Source organism: Mastomys coucha, unplaced genomic scaffold, assembly GCF_008632895.1.
Source record: "Mastomys coucha isolate ucsf_1 unplaced genomic scaffold, UCSF_Mcou_1 pScaffold1, whole genome shotgun sequence".
Lineage (NCBI taxonomy): Eukaryota > Metazoa > Chordata > Mammalia > Rodentia > Muridae > Mastomys > Mastomys coucha.
In genome coordinates this window covers 37,304,564-37,322,066 of record NW_022196891.1, presented here as the reverse complement: position 1 = coordinate 37,322,066, position 17,503 = coordinate 37,304,564, and the positions used below count along the sequence as shown (strand labels likewise).

The following is a 17,503-nucleotide window of genomic DNA, read 5'->3' as shown; positions in this document are numbered from 1 at the left end:
TGGGCCACTAGCACACAAGTACAAGGACATATCTGGGCTACCTCTGAGTTTGGGGTGCCAGGCGACAAAGTGGAGGCAGGAGACTGACTTTCCTTGAAGTTTGTGCCTCAAATACTGCCATCACGCCAAGTGTGCGTGGCACTGTGTCATTGAGGTGTGTTTCTGGTATGCAGCAAAATGCTGGATCCTGTTTCATATCCAGTCTGTTAGCTAATGTCTTTCTATTGGGGAATTGAGTCTGTTGATATTCAGATATATTAAAGACAGATGATTATTAGTTCCTGTTGTTGTAGGTATCATTATGTGTATGTGATTCTCTCCTTTTGGTTTTGTTGTGAGATGCTTAATTTGTTGTTGGTTGGTTTTTGTTGTTATTATTGTTTTGTTTTGGATTGGGGGGATTTGTTGGTTTTTTGTTTTTTGCTTTTTGTTTGTTTGGTTTTTGTATGTAGGTATCTTCCTTGTGTTAGAGTTTTCCTTCTAGAATCCTCTGTAGGGTAGATTGATAGATACAGTTTAAATTTGGATTTGTCATGGAATATTTGGTTTTTCCATCTACAACTTTTGAGAGTTTTGTAGGGTATAGTAGCCTGGGCTAGCATTTGTGTTCTCTTTGGATCTGTATGACCTCTGTGCAGGCTCTTCTGGATTTAAAGTCTCTGTTGAGAAGTCTGGTGTAATTCTGATAGGTCTGTGTTTATATGTGACTGTGTCTTTTTCTCTTACAACTTTTAGTATTATTTCTCTGTTCTGTGCATTTAGTGTTTTGATTACTATGTGTCAATATAACATGTGACCATATTCTTTTCTGGTCCAAACTATTTTATGTATAGGCTTCTTTTACATTTATGACCATTGCTTTCTTTAGCTTGGGGAAGTTTTCTTCTATAATTTTGTTGAAGATGTTTTCTGGTCCTTTGAGCTTGGAATCTTCATTTTCTTCTATACCTATTATTCTTTAGTTTTGGTCTTTTCCTTGTGTCTCAGATTTTGTGTATGTTTTGGGTAATGAGTTTTTTCTCTTTTGAGTTTTCTTTGACTATTCTGTCAATATCTTCTAATGTATCTTCTTTGCCTGAGATTCTCTCTTCTATCTCTTGTATTCTGTTATTGGTGCTTGCATCTGTAGCTCCTGACTTCTTTCCTAGGTTTTCCATTTCCAGTTATGCCCTCATGTGTGTTTTCTTTATTGTTTCTACTTCTATATTTAGGTCTTTGACTGCTTTGTTCAATTCCTTTACTTGTTTGTGTTTTCCTATATATCTTTCAGGGCTTTATTTGTCTCCTCTTTAAGGGCTTCTACATGTTTACCTGTGTTTTCTTGTATTTCTTTCAGTGAGTTATTTATAGCCTCCTTAAAGGACTCTATTATCTTTATGAGATAGGATATTAATTAGTTCAGCTTCCTGACTTTCATGTTTGTTCATGTATACATACATGGCTTGCTATATTGGGAGAACTGGGTTCTGATGGTGCCAAAGGATACTGGCTGCTGTGGCTTATGATCTTGTGCTTGCCTCTTGCCATCTGGTTATCTCTAGTATTAATTGGCATGCGTGTCTCTGTCTGGAGTATGCCTCCTTGTCCCTGGGGTGCTGCTGGTTGCTGGGAGACCTGTGTCCCTGGCTGTAGCAGATCTCCTGGAAGGCCTTCAGACTGTGGGATCTTCAGAGAGTATGCACACAAAAAAATCTGTTGCCTTTGTTTCAGAGGATCTCCTGGGAGGCCTTCAAACTGTGGGGTCAGTTGCCCAGGGTAGAGCATATCTCATGGGAGGCCTTCAAACTAAGACTAAGGAGTCTTCACATGAGCAGACAAGCTGATGATCTGCCCCAACAGAGAAGAAAGTGGAGTTTGAGCAGAAGGGATGTGTCCTTAGTCCACTGGTCTCCTTGGGGGTCCCAGCTGCAGCAGTTATTTGGGAGTGTCCCTTATCTGTTGCCCTGGGTGCAGCAGATCTCCTGGGAGGCTTTCTGACTCTGGGGTCATCAGAGGGGCAGACAAGATGATGATGTGCCCCAGTGAAATGTACCTGGAAAGGAAACAAACATTTTTATTATTGTGACATATTATTATTATATATTCAGATGATTTTGCTTATGAAAGAACTTCTTATAGACACTTACAGAGGTAATGTAAAGAAAACAGATGGTGACTCTGAGCATTTAATTTCTTATACCAATTCTCTCTCTCATTAAACATTTTGAAACATTTCTTTTCTTTTCTTTTTTTAAAGATTTATTTATTTTATGTGCATGAGTATACACTGTAGCTATATAGATAGTTGTGAGCCTTTATCTGGTTGTTGGGAATTGATTTTTTAGAACCTTTGCCCACTCTAGCCGACCCTGCTTGCTCCAGTAGACCCTACTCGCTCAGTCCCTGCTTGCTCTGGCTCAAAGATTTATTTATTATTATACATAAGCACACTGTAGCTATTTCAGAAATACCAGAAGAGGGCATCAGATCTCATTATGAGTGGTTGTGAGTCAAAATGTGGTTGCTGGGAATTGAACTCAAGACCTTCTGAAGAGCAGTCAGTGCTCTTACATGCTGAGCCATCTCACCAGCCCCAAAACATTTCTTTACTATACAATGTATCATAGATATTTTTCCTCATATCATGTATATCAAAAAAGAGAATTTAAACTAGAAACTTCTAATATCCTATCCATATTTCTTTTATTTCAATATTTTAAATTATGAGCTAAAGATAATACAGTGGGAGAACAACAAACGTAAAAGTTTTCACAGCTTTCAAGTATGGGACCAAAGCTGGTAATGTCATCATTCCCTATGTACAGCATGTGAGACAGTGATTTCCTATGCACTTCTTGCCAAGTACTCAAGTCCCTGCATGACACAAACTCTCTAAAAGACTGGAAGGAGACCTAGTTCTCACATGACAAATTGCTTCTACATGGTGCATCTCAGTATTTTTGTTGGCAGAATTTCTGAGTGCAAATCATAGTTTCATTGTACATTGACTTTGTAGTTATGTTTAATGTAGCAGATAACTCGCTCTGATAATTGTTTTTCTTTTCCATGGAAATATTTTTATATAGCAACAGATCAACTTGAGAAGTGTAAAGCACCAGGACTAGCTGTGGTAGTGGCAAATAAACCTGAGAATGGTGAATTTAATCATAACTCTAGCATCAGTTACAAATGTAGAGGGAAGCAGAAGTATGGATATTCCATCTGCATTAATGGAATATGGGATCCTGCACCAACCTGTACAAGTAAGCCCTCATTTATCTGACTTGTAGTGAATATTTTTATCTTTTCTCACCCACAATTGTAGGATCTTTGAGTTCTTAAAGCGAATTAAATTTTTTTTGAGAATTTTCTATGTGAATTCTATATTTATATATTGTCTGCCTCTCCATCTTCCATTAATAGACATGTAGATAGGTAGATAGATAGATAGATAGATAGATAGATAGATAGATAGATAGATAGATTAATCCATTTAAAATTTCTTGTGTGTGTGTGTGTGTGTGTGTGTGTGTGTGTATTTAAGGCTAAATTCTTGAGAGTGTACAACCTATTTATTGACTCATTCATGCCTCAAGAAGATTGATTCTCCCTTTCTAGATAGCCATTAAGTATCTTTTCATCTAATGAAAAGGCCTTGTAATATTTTTTTCTATCTATGTTGATATATCAACTAGGATTTGCATCCTACAAGTCTTGTTTAGGAGAGCATGAATTTGAGGTTTCATGGAGGCAGATACCTCTTCATATGTGAAAACAGTCTTATAGCTTACATACTGTAGAAATACTTTTTAATATAGAAAATAATTTAGAAATTAATATATTAAATTTGTTACTGACCTATAATGTAAAACACTCAAGCAAATTGATCAACACAAATTCATCTCTTTGTCTTAATGTCTCTTCTCTTAGAGTCCTATTATTTCTAATTCTTTTATCACAAAAAAATGTGCTATGCCATTTCAATATCTATGCTTAATCATCATGTGTTTCTCTATGAAGCACATGAGTGTGCTGTCAATCTAATAATCAATTAATTCTTGTAAGTATTCATCTGTTTGTCTAGAAAACTGACTCATATTCTAGGTAAATACCAATAAGTTTATTCCACTATTTTTGTAACTGTCATTTTGAAGGACCTGCCTAATGATATTTTAAACTATTTCTTAAAGACTAAAATTCACAGAAAAATATTTCATGCCATTCCAAAATCAATATATTACATATATGTTTATGAAATTCACATGTTCTAGACTTACCTCTGGTCTTATCATGTCTAATATCATTTTGATTATAGTATAAAGTAATGGGATACATGTTCTTTTTTCCTGTGTAGCTAGCTAGTTGATCAAAGAATATGGAAAAATGCATTTACTACACAGTGTTTATTTCTTTCTCTGCATTCTAGTTTACTTAAGCAGAAACAAAAAAAAACCAAGTTATTAATGACCACAAAGTATGCACAGTTTCATATTATTTGTCTGTACAATGAATCTGAATTGCCTTGATTGTGTAGTGATTTTGATAAAACTTGTCAAAAGGGCCTTAATACCAATACTACATTATCCTAGATGCGAATCATCAGTTTTCACATCTCTAGCAAGTTCATGTTAAATAGAATGTCCAGAGTAGTTGAAATTTTGAATATCACACTACAAACCATTTGTGAATATGCAGTATACTCTTATTGACCAAGAACCAATATAAAATTCATTATCATTTCTGGATTAATTCTTGTTTACTGACATAATCTACAATTCTCTAGGAAAATCATCTCTGAGCAGGACTGAGAGGACATTTCTAACTCTGGGCAAATGAGGTGTTTAGATCCACTATTAATGTATTTAACAACAGAGAATGAGTAAAGATCCTAGAGTGAATGAAAGGGGAAAAGTGACCTGAATATCAGCATTAATTTCTTTGTGCTTCCTGACTATGAATATAATAGCCCTAACATTCTGCTGGCACTGCTGCCCCTGCATAGTGAGCTACATTAAATACTTTCTTCATTCTTCCTTCCTTCCTCCCTTCCTTCCTTCCTTCCTCTCTTCCTCCCTTGCTTCTTTCCTTCCCAAGGTGTTATTGCCAGGTGTTTTGTTACAGCAATGAGAAAAGTCACTAGTATATTAACTAGAAGTTGGTACCACTTTTGTAAATCAACTTATATTGGTAAACTATCTCATGAAGATTTTTAATGTAATCCAACATAGTAGATCATAAATATTCATAGATAGCTCTAGAGAAATGTTCATGTAACCTTAATCTTAACATATTTCAGCATATAACTCAGTTAAAATATTATAAATGCTATAAATAATTGAAATAAGTTTTATAAAATAATGTAGAACTGCATTTAAAATGGATGAGAAAAATTCAAAAAGAATAAGAATTGCTATACTAAATTGCTATACAAGTAGAATATATAAAAAATGTAAAATACAAGTGTTAGTCCAGGAGGGGTTTGATGCCCTAGTATAGGGAGATGCAGAAGCAGTGGGATGAGAGAGTGTGGGTGAGTGGGGGAGCACCCTCAAACAGGAAAAAGGGAGGACGAAGGCAGATGTGGGATGGAGGGTTGGTGGAGGGGTAACTGGGAAGTGGGATATCATTTGAGATGTAAACTAATGGAATTATTAATAAAAAAAGATATATATTATACATATTATATATATGTATATAATAGACAATTACTACATGGCCACAATTAATTTACTACTTAATGAAATTATTACTTCAATAATTTAAGATACTTAATTTTTTATGTTTTCTAGAAATAGAGAAAGCATCCTGCCCTCCTCCACCACAGATTCCAAATGCCCAAGTGATTGAAACTACAGTGACATATTTGGATGGAGAAAAAATATCTGTTCTCTGCAGAGACAATTATCTAACTCAGGACCCAGAAGAAATGGTGTGCAAAGATGGAAGGTGGCAGTCATTACCACGCTGCATTGGTCAGTAGCTATGACTCTATAGCATTAGAACTCAGGTGAAAGGGAGGGTACGGAAAAACAAGAACACAATATAAGTACTCTGGAGAGATGATTCAAATAGTTTTTGTTTTTATTTATTTCCTAATGTAAATATTTTCTTTCTGTTGACTATTTCATTTATATTCTTCATGTAGCAAAAATTCCATGTTCTCAGCCCCCTAAAATAGAACATGGATCTATTAAATTACCCAGATCATCAGAAGAAAGGAGAGATGCAATTGAGTCCAGCAGTCATGAACACGGAACTACATTCAGCTATGCCTGTGATGATGGTTTCAGGATATCTGAAGAGAATGGGGTAACCTGCCGCATGGGAAAATGGAGCTCTCCACCTCGTTGTGTTGGTGAGAGCAATATGAAATTCAATTCTAGTTTTAAACAAGTCATTACCAATAGTCTACTTTCGATCAAACCAAAAGAAAGAATTATGTAGATTTGCAAATATACTCATTTATATATTTTAACCATACTTTTTTATTTGCATAATACAATCTATGCTGCGTTAGTTAGCTGTGTTATTTACATTGAAATTTACCAGGAGTCTGCTCAGCCTGGAATGTATTAAAGCTAGACACAGAGTTGGAAGTAGTGATAGCTTTAAAGACTGATGGTCTCTGGATGTGGTTTTGAAGACTGATGATGTCAGAAATAGCTTTAAAGATTGATGGTCTCTGGCCTTACAGCTTTCTAACCATACCAAATTGTTGCAGTTGGTAATTAATTCTGCTCAAATATCTCTACCTGTGGTGGCAGGAGTTCCTTGCTACCCAATGATTTGGGTTCCCAAACACACAAACAAGAACATGCATACATACACACACACACACACACACACACACAGAAGGGGGGAGGAGAGAGAGAGGGAGAACCTCATGCCTTAAACAGCTCAATGACTAGGGCCATCCCAAAGCTCCATGCAGCTAACACATTCCCTTCCAATATTCCTGAGTTATTACATACTAAAATCTGTATTCCATCTTTGTTGCCCTAGAGAACGTGGGTGTCGGGGTTGCTGGGGCAACTCTTCCCGTCCTCTTTACATGTTGGCTATCTCTCTCTCCTGCCTTCTCTGTGTTGGTCTTTACTCCTTTCCAGGCATGGAAGTTCTATCCTTCCCTCTCCTTCTTCAGTCCGTTGCCTGGGGATCCTAAAGCCCCACCTCTGTCTTCTTGCCTAGCCATTGGCCACCAACAACTTTTTTTTTTAACCAATCAAAACCAATTAGGGGCAGGGTCCTTCAGCCTCTTTAGTGCAGACTTGCAGATTCCCACGTACTTTGGGGGACCTAATTGACTTAAGAAGACCAAATACACAACACTAAATGCTTGTTGATAACTTCTAAAGGAATCCTAAAATACTTTGCTGCTCATTCTGAGGATTAAAAACTGCTGGCTTGGGATATTAACACCTGCAGCCTAGCAGTGGAAGATAAAATACAGGATGAATTGGTACGGACTTTTTCTCCCCTGCCCAGAAGCTTTGATCCTTTGCCAGGCTTGTGGGAAGCTTGGGGAATAAAGTTGGACTGAACCAGAAAAAGAGAGTCAGGCTTGCAGAAGAAAAAACTTTGACACAAGCAATTATGCATAAACTCACATACATGTATATACAAATGCACGCATGCATAGTCACATATCCTTAGGCAAGCCAGTTGGGCTCAGCCATACATTTATAATTATATACTTACAAATGCATATCCATACGTACATATGCAAATGAAGTCAAAGACCAATTGCCAGCACAGAAAAAGCTCACTCGTTCTGGATGAAAAATAAGCTCCAATCTTTATTGCCTAGAGAAAGAATAAGCTTCTACCCTTTTGTTGCTAAGTGAATTAAACCCAAGACTGCAAGAAGAAAAGCTTTGTCCTCTTTAGTGAGATTAAGCCTGCCTTGATGTTAAGACCTGCTTTGTTCTATGGCAAGGAGGCTGCCTGCTCTTCCTGCTCTCTCTGCAGCTTCTCTTTTGTCCCTTTCTCCCTCTACATTCAGTGCTTTGTTCTCTTAATTTCTAAGTTCCCTTTGAATGTCTAAGTTATTCTACTCCTAATCTTGCACTCTCTTGCTCTGATATAATAATGCCATACAATGTAATCATTCCAAGTTTTTGTGCCTTTTCTAGAGGAATAGATAACATGGCTTTTCCAAGCCTCCTTTTTACTTTTTTACATATGTTTACTAAAAGCTCAAACATAAATTCCATTCATAAATTGAAAAAGAACTTTACAACAGAAAATGTTTACATATGTATCCATTAAGACTATATATTCATTATCTGTCACTAACTCTACAGTTTCACGGAGAGTTAAAAACCATTACAAGTTATCATAGAAGATTTATATAGATAAACCTGGTCAATATATTATCTTCTGTCCTTGTACCTACAATAAATCATCAGTTCCCTTTTTATGACCTTTTGTTAATTGTTTTACAACTTCTTGGAATGTGTTCAAAATTGTAAATACCACCTTTCTATCTCAGAAGCAATTAACTCAAGCCACTTGAAGACTAGCAGAGTTCTCACTGCAGTTTTAATATCATAAATGACTTAATAACCATACTATTATAAAAGGCTTAATAACCACTAGTATAATTTTAGGAATTCTTATAAAATCATAATTAAAAGTTAAGAAATCATCTTCTTGTCTATATAGCATGACTATAAGACAGTTCACTGTTCTGCAGAAATCTGCTCAAATGGGTGGGATAATACCTATTGATTGTTATATATATTTAACAATTACAGGAAAAGCACATTAATAGCAGGAAGTTTTCCTAAAATGTAATCCCTCCAGCCTTACCTAAAAGAGTAAATCCATCATGTTTTACAGTCCTTGGTGAAACCATCTCAGGAAGATCACCAGCTAGTTTTTAGCTAATTCTAGATTGCTCCAGGCAGAAATCTACTTTTACTCTTGCATTTCTGTTTTTAAATATGAAGTATAGTCTACAGACTTCATCTATTTATGTAATACCCCAAGCTCCAGAGGACTTCTCTTGTGTGAATTTACTCAGTTCATGAATATGAATGCACATGCCTTATGCTTAACTTTTTTCCCCTCATTTTCCATAAGGAAGCACTAACAATGTAACACTCATTATTTAGGAATAAATTTTCTTCAAGCAATCATTTCTATACCCTTGCATCTATCATCAAAGTCTTGATTAGCACTGTACTTTTATTGGTTCTGCTTAAGCTTGTACTTTGACTTAAACTCTCAACTACTCAAATATTCTTAGACTCAACAGGGAAATGTGGGCCTCCTCCACCTATTGACAATGGAGACATCACCTCCTTCCCATTACCAGTATATGCACCATTATCATCAGTCGAATATCAGTGCCAATCCTTCTATAAAATGCAGGGCAGCAAGAAAATAACCTGCAGAAATGGAGAGTGGTCAGAACCACCAAAATGTTTACGTAAGTAACTTTTCCTCATGGATTGTGAAAGTCACTTTCACAACTGGGATTTTTTTCAGTGTAAAATAGAATATTAAATGATTGTTTGACTTCTAAATATAAGCATGTGTGGAATCAAGATTTTTATATACACTATAATAGAAAATAAAATTACACATCAATGATTCTCAAACTTCCTAAACTGCAACCCTCATGTTTTGATGATTATGAACCATAAATTTACTTTTGTAACTATCACATATCTGTAGTTTTGCTGCTTTCATGAATTAGAACATTAATATCTGTGGTTTCTGATGGTGTGACCACTGGGAAAGGTCACAACCCACAGGTTGAAAACTGCTGTTACATATTTCATTCTTTATTACTGAGTTTTTCCTTTAACACAGATAACCACTATACATGTCTTAGTCACCTTACTATTTCTGTGAGGAGATATCATAACCATATCATTTTTTATAAAAGGCAGCTTTTATTTGGAGCTTACTTATACTTCCATAGGTTTAATTCATTATCATTGTGGATGGAGCACTGTGTCATGCAGGCAGACATTTTGGAGAAGTAGTTGACAATTCTACATCCAGATCTACAGGCAGCAGAAAACGAGAGCCACTAAGCCCATACTGGGTTTCTCCAAACCACCATACCTTACATGAATCAGATCTAGCTTCACACCACCACACCTTACATGAATCAGATCTAGCTTCACACCACCACACCTTACATGAATCAGATCTAGCTTCACACCACCACACCTTACATGAATAAGACCTAGCTTCACAGGTATACCTTTGTCCTTTCACAATATACCACCTAATTCTAATAATCCCTGCCTCACATTCAAGAAGTTTTATTTTACTTTCCACTATGTGAGAAAGAACACAAAGGATCTGGATGAGAAAGAACACAAAGTTGGATCATTTTACTTAATGTTCAGCAGTATGATTTCCTCACTAAAATGATAAATATGATTTTATGTTATGTCTTAACACATACAAACACACATATAAGCATGTGAGGAAATCAAGATTTATATATACATATATATTATAATGAAAATAAAATTAAAAAGTTAAAATAAAAAAGTTAAGCATATGTTTGTATGTGTATATATGTATAATATCTCCAGATATTTTTATTATAATTCCATTCTAATTCTGTTCTAATTCTTTACAAATGTTAGTGTTTTTCTCTTTTTAAATATAAAATGTTATTTATATTTTAATGAGGTTTCATATAGTCTGTTACTTGCTAAGAAAACATGGACATTTTAATATAAATATTAATTATTTCTAGTTATTAATACACAAGATTTCTACATTTTTGTTTTTTCAAGTTCTTGCTCCAGTAATCTCATTATCATGGTTGAAGTATTTAATTTGTGTGGTTAAATTCATTGCTATTTTATTGTTCTAAGTTACTGTGAATGAGATTTCTTCTTTTTAATTATCCCAAAACATAGAACTGCTCTATAGAAAATGGGTTTTTGTATACTGATAATTCATATTGGTAATGTTTTTTGTTTTCAGTTCTTATAATTTGGTGAGTCTTAAAGATTTAGCATGTAGAATAATATGATTGATTTGAACCCTTCAATAGTTATCATACTTTATCTTCTCACTGTTATAAATCAAATTCTGATACTATAGTAAAAAAAAGATTGAATGTCTTTAACTTATTCTTTCTGGCATTGTATATCCGAAATGAAGACAGTGCTAAGTATATGTCATATCATATACATTATTCTTCTATATTATCTTTTTTATACCTAAATTTTTCAGACATTTTTATCCTGACTGATTTATATGCAGAGTTTTATCAAATGTGTTTACTATATCTATCAAAGTGATCTTTTTGCTTATCTTTTATTCCATTGATATCATTCAGGTATATATGGGGTGGACTATCCTTGCTTTCTTGGGAGATAGCAAAGTTGAATCTGGTGGATCATATTTAAGAATTCCCATTAAAACATTTTTGTAAAGCTAAAATAAATGTTATTGTAAGAAACTTGCAAATAAATTGCCTATTCCACTCATTGGATGTTTGTAGATTGATGGATGTGGTTATTGGAATTAAATTTTTTAAAACTTTGTAAATTCTAGGTATTAAAGTCTTGTCTGAAGTAATGACAAGGATTTCTTCCATACGTAGTCAGGGTTTGCTCTCCTGAATGTGTCTCGGCTCTATAAGAAATTGTATTTTCGAGTAGTTTCATCTGATGATGCTTTGTGTTAGTTTCTGTTCTATTAGTGTTCTATCCAAACAGCTCATGCCTACCCCATATCTTGAAGTATATTCCATATATTTTCTTCTGAAAGTCTCAGTGTTTCAGGTATTATATTAAGGCATTATTTAAGGCTGTTGATCCAAGCTTAATGGATTTTTGTACAAGGTGAAACGTGTCTAATTTCATTATTCTTTGGGTAGAAATCCAGTTTTACCAACACTACATGTAAATGAGCTCTTTTTCTTTGCTTGATCTTGCTTCATTTCTCCAAAACTGGTAAGCACAACTGGCCTTCTACTATTGCCCATTAATTGACCGGTATATAGCATAGCCAATAATAGGCTTTGTTTATCACTAAAGCTCTGGGTTACAAATTAAGTTCTGATCTTGTGGTCTTTCTAGCTGTATTCTTACTTCTTAACATTGCTTGTTGCTACTCATGTATTTTTTGTGCTTGTTTACATTATCTGGTATTATTTTTATAAACTTATGTAGTGAAATATAACAGTATTTTGAAAAGTTTTTCTTCAAACCTGCAAATCAATTTTATATTACAGTCATTTTCTGAACATTAATTTTGAAAAGTTGAAATTGATATTTAAGGACATTTTATGCACCTACATTAATTTCTTCTCTATATTTAGTTTATGCATCTTCTATTCTAATAGGATTTACTTATTCTTTTTTTATTTCTCATTATTCTCCAATTTTTTATGTATTTATTTTTTATTAGATATTGTCTTTATTTACATGCCATATGATTTCTCCTTTCCCAGTTTCCCCTCCAAAAAGAAAAAACAAAAACAAAAATAAACAAAAACAAACCCCTGTTGCCTCCCCCCTCCCCCTGCTTGCTACCCCACCCTCTCCCACTTATTGGCCCTGGCATTCCCCTACACTGGGGCACAGAACCTTCACAGGGCCAAGGGCCTCTCCTCCCACTGATGATCGACTTTGTAATCCTCTACTATACACATGCTGCCAGAACAATCAGTCTCACCATGTATAGTCCTTGGTTGGTGGTTGAGTCCCTGGGAGTTTTGAGGGTACTAGTTAGTTCATATTGTTGCCCGTCCAAAGGGGAAAGGACAATTCAGCCTGATATAGCTGTCTCCTGAGAGGCTCTGACAGTACTCGACTAATACAGAAGTAGAGGCTCACAGCCATCCATTGGACTGAGCACAGGGTCCCCAAATGAAGAAGTTAGAGAAAGGACCCAAGGAGCTGAAGGGTTTGCAGCCCCTTAGGACGAACAACAAAATGAACTAACTAGTACCCTCAGAACTCCCAGGAACTCAACCACCAACCAAAGATTTACTTCTTAATGTTGACAGTTGGTAGCTGTGTTTAGAGCACACTTGGCTAGGCTGCTATGTTAGAGATGCATTCATTCTGTTCTCCATTTCTTTTGGCCTTTGGTGTCTGGTTATCTACTATTTGGTTCATATTTATTGTAGTCTATACTTTTGATCCTTAATTTTTTGAATGTCATTACAAATAACACGCAAATTAAAAATCACATATAAGGGTAAGGAAACTCAAATACGATATTTCTCAATAGATTTCTAAATGGATAGAGTTGCCATTTGGAACTGTAAGGACATTTCTGCTATTGATATTTTCAGACCCTTTTTCATTTAATTTATACAGATGTTAATTTCCAAGTTTTATGACTGAATCTGTTTCAAAATTCTCTATAAATTTTCATCATTCATATTACACATTGTCTTCCTTACTTCCTTCAATTATTTGGTGTATTCTCTTAGAAATCATTGAGTTTCTAGAATGATTCTTTCAAACCTTCCATTTAACATTTTATCTATGTCATTACATTGGGAGTCTGTTACTGGAAGTGTATTAGATCTAGGGAGGAGTCTTTCTGCCTTCCAATTTGTAAATAATTCTGGCTCCTTTTTGCACATGTGGTGGATCAGTTTTTCTAAACTATATTTATGGAAATTTTTTAGTGGGAAGCTGTCTTCTCTAGGCTGCAATGTAGGGGTTACTTCCAGGTAGTACCACTGGCTTCTTTGCCTGTAATTAACACCTTTGGGCACAATGTCAACCACTGTTTCTGTGAATCACGCTGAAACTGAGAAAGAGACAGCACAAAGTATGACATACTCAGTGTATCAAGACAGTGGATGTTGTAGCTCAAAATAGATGATGTAGGTTTTCTCAGAAACAGTTAATGGCAGATTGTCTGCTCTCATAAGTTACTGTTCCTGGAACCCTCAGCAGAAAGAGCTCACTAACTCTTGTCCTGTAACCAGCCAGTGGCAGGAGACAAGATGGTGAAATGGAAGATGTGGTTATTGGACACTGCAGCACTTAGTCTCAGCCTTTAATGTAATGCATGATCAGCCCTGCTGTAAGGCAGGATGGCAGCAGTGGACACATTGATGGGAGACAGCATGAGCCAAGACATTCACCCTCCCAATTTTCTAGCAATATAAGCCCAAGTACCAGAGTGGTGATTAGTGAAGCTGCTTTTGACCAGGCTTGTTACTTGTCCAGGGTGATAATGTGATAGACTTGCATTTGAAAATTATCAACTAGAATTCATGAAATATTAACCACTATTAATATCTTCCAGTAACAGTATATCAAGGATTTTCCATGAAAGCAATTAATTTTTGGATTTTTAATAGCACTATTTTTTAATTTATTTATTATTATAAATGAATACATTGCAACTGTCTTCAGATGCACCAGAAGAGGGTGTCAGATATCATTACAGGTGGTTGTGAGCCACCATTTGGTTGCTGAGATTTGGAATCAGGACCTTCGGAAGAACAGTCATGCTCTTACTAACTGAGCCAACTCACCAGCCCAATAGCAGTATTTTTAAATGTACTTATCACACTGAACATTAGATCTGCATATCATATACATGTCAAAGTTAAAATTCTGTCCCTTTTATCAATACTTAAACCAAACTGAACCATGAATATCTTGAAATATAACATTTTTATTTCAAATATGTTGGTAATATTTGATGATGAAATTTAATTACCACATTAAACATATTATTTTGATGCCATTTGCTACTCAATGTTTGTTAATTCTTTGTGCCTATTTTGTGTAGATTTTTTTAAAGTGCTTTAGGAAATAATGCTTAAAAATTGATTTTCTATAGGTTTATTTATCACTTAATGAACACTTCCCATGAATTTTCTTTCAGATGCATGTATATTGACAGAAGAAATTATGGAAAGACAGAACATAATTCTCAAGTGGACAAAAACTAGAAAGATTTATATCCAGTCCGGGGATTATGTCGAATTTGTGTGTATATCTGGATATCAAAAGGCACAAGGATCACCTGAACTTCGTGCCAAGTGCACTGATGGTCACATCAATTATCCCACTTGCTCAAAATAAGTTACAACTATTAGTAGACTTTATAAATGATCCTTTGTTTTGAAAGGTGTGTACACATTGCTAACACAGTTTCAAGTTAAGTTTGAAGCATTAACTCATTTCTTCCATATGAACAAGCTTCTGTTGACAAATGAGGATTCATTTGGACATGAGACACAGTTACCAAGAATACAAAGGCAGTGCATTCAAAACTTTTAATCCAAATGGGATATGTCCCAGCACAAAATCAGTGCCAAGGAAATAGATGCAACTTCTTCAATGTCTGTTTTTATCCAGCACTATCTTAAGTTGCTCCAATCATTTGCATACCTTTATATCTCAATCCATGATTTACAGTGAATGGATTGAGATATAATTGTCTCAAGATGTATTGTCTCAGTCGTCAAATTAGAACTATTTAACAAACATGTAACAACAAAGCTGTCATACTTAACATTACTAACGAAGATAAGTAAGTGTTACATAATTCTTTCATAGTAATAAATCTAGGAAGCATTTTGTGTATGAACTCTTAAAATAATGATCATTTTAAGGAAAAATGTCTAAAGACATTAAGCTTTCCCATGTAGGAAACTATTTAAGATAAGACTGCAGGTATGCATGAGGGAATAAAAATTGAGTAGATATCTCATACCTTTTTAATAAATGAAATTGTATAGTTGAAAGGAAAGTTAGCCAAACTTCAATGAAATGTTTACTGTTAGTAGTAAAAGTACTTTACAAAAATAATTGTCTTTCATTTTAACAGTTGTGAAGTTAGTTGTATAAAAGTACCACTGTGTTAAGTTACCATAACTAGATGTCCTAGCTGAAAGGGCATTCATCTCATGAAGTTCTACAGAATGGTATGCCTAAGATGATCACATAAGTTTTGGTGTCAGACAGGGCTTGCCTTCCCTTTCATAGATTTTGCTTTCTGGTTGCACCTTGGCAAGGAAAAGCCCTTAGCTTTCTTTGTAAAGGCACTAACTTCATTAGTGAAAAAAGAACCTCTTAACTCTATACTCTGGAAGTCCACATCATCTTTATCATTATAAAACTGATATAGAAGCAACATACATACAAATGTTAAGGAGAATGCCTATTAGACTCCGAGAGAAGATTGTAAAACAAAGACAGCACTGTGGTTATTAACATAAGAGGAATGAAAAAGACAATCCATGGATTGTAAAACAAAGACAGTACTGTGGTTATTAACATAAGACAAAATAGATCTTAAAAACTACAAAAAAAAAAGGAACCACAAATCAATGTGTAATTATAAAATCTATTCATTAAATATAGCAAATAAGTAGATAAATGTATAAATAACTTATTAAAAAATATGTTTGCACACCCAAAGGAAGAAATACCCTCAGGTACCTTAACTATTAGAGTGTTCTATAGCCATCTTTTAAATTGGCATTGATCAGACAGACAGAAACACTGGGCAACAACACCAGAATTGAACAATATGTTAGACATATTGTTTTGATATTCAAAATAATATTATTTACAAAAATGTAAAACTAATCTGACACAATTTATACTAATATTGAATATAAAAATTGAACCTGTCAGATATATGCAGAGCATAGTAACTAAGAAGAGCAGGGTGCACATAATTCCCACAGGCATATAAAACATTCTCCAAGATAGATCCTATGCTCTACATCGAAAAGCATCTTTAAAAAATAATTGGGTTTTTATTCTAGCCTCCACATAGCCCCATATCTATGCCATGTAAACATCAGCATCTGGATCCTGAGCCTTTATAGCCATGTGCCTGTACCACAGGAATCATTTCACAATCCTAGAATCCCAAACACTAGCTGTTTGATGGCCTGCGTCTGAGTTCCTGTTATACTAAAAAGAAGCCCTCTGATCTGCTTCCCCTTGTCATCTGATATCCTTTGCTGTCTGAGAGTCTTTCTGCCCTACTGGTCACATGTATTACCTATTTTCTTGTACCCCCAATTTTAATTTCTTTGGTAAATTGAAAAAAGTCATACATTACATTGATCATGGTTTTCTCAACTCAACTTGTCCCATATACTTTGCATACACCAAATCCATGAACATGTTTCTCTTTTTAGAAAGCAAACAAATAGTCAAAAGAATAAAATCAAACAAACAGCAAATGAAAGAAACAAAACTAATTAAAGTATACAAAGAAACCAATATCATAAAAATACAATATCACAAACCATAAAAACTCAAAATTCCAATTAGACAAAAGAAATACCCAAAGAAATGGGAAGCAAAAAGTATACTAAAATACCACGGCATTGGGTTGTGTTTGCTGTCTACTGCTGCACCTGGGACCTACCTTTAAGTGTGGCTAATATGCCCAATAAGACTCTATTGAATACAACTACTTTTTTTCTTTTTGAAAACAATCTAAATTCTACTTTAATTAGTAGTGGGAGCCTATATCCACTTTCCTCTCTAAACACGGAAATGAAATGACATTTTTTTTTTTTTTTTTTTTTTTTTTTTTT

General features: G+C 34.8%; 1 protein-coding gene across 1 annotated transcript in view; it reads left to right on the top strand.

The window, feature by feature from the left end:
• Cfh (complement factor H) overlaps positions 1-17,503 on the top strand; it is an 883,581-nt gene that overhangs the window by 127,526 nt on the left and 738,552 nt on the right. Inside the window, 2 exon segments of the mRNA XM_031378504.1 lie at positions 3,066-3,242; positions 5,775-5,951. Of these exon segments, the coding sequence (XP_031234364.1) occupies positions 3,066-3,242; positions 5,775-5,951 (354 nt within the window).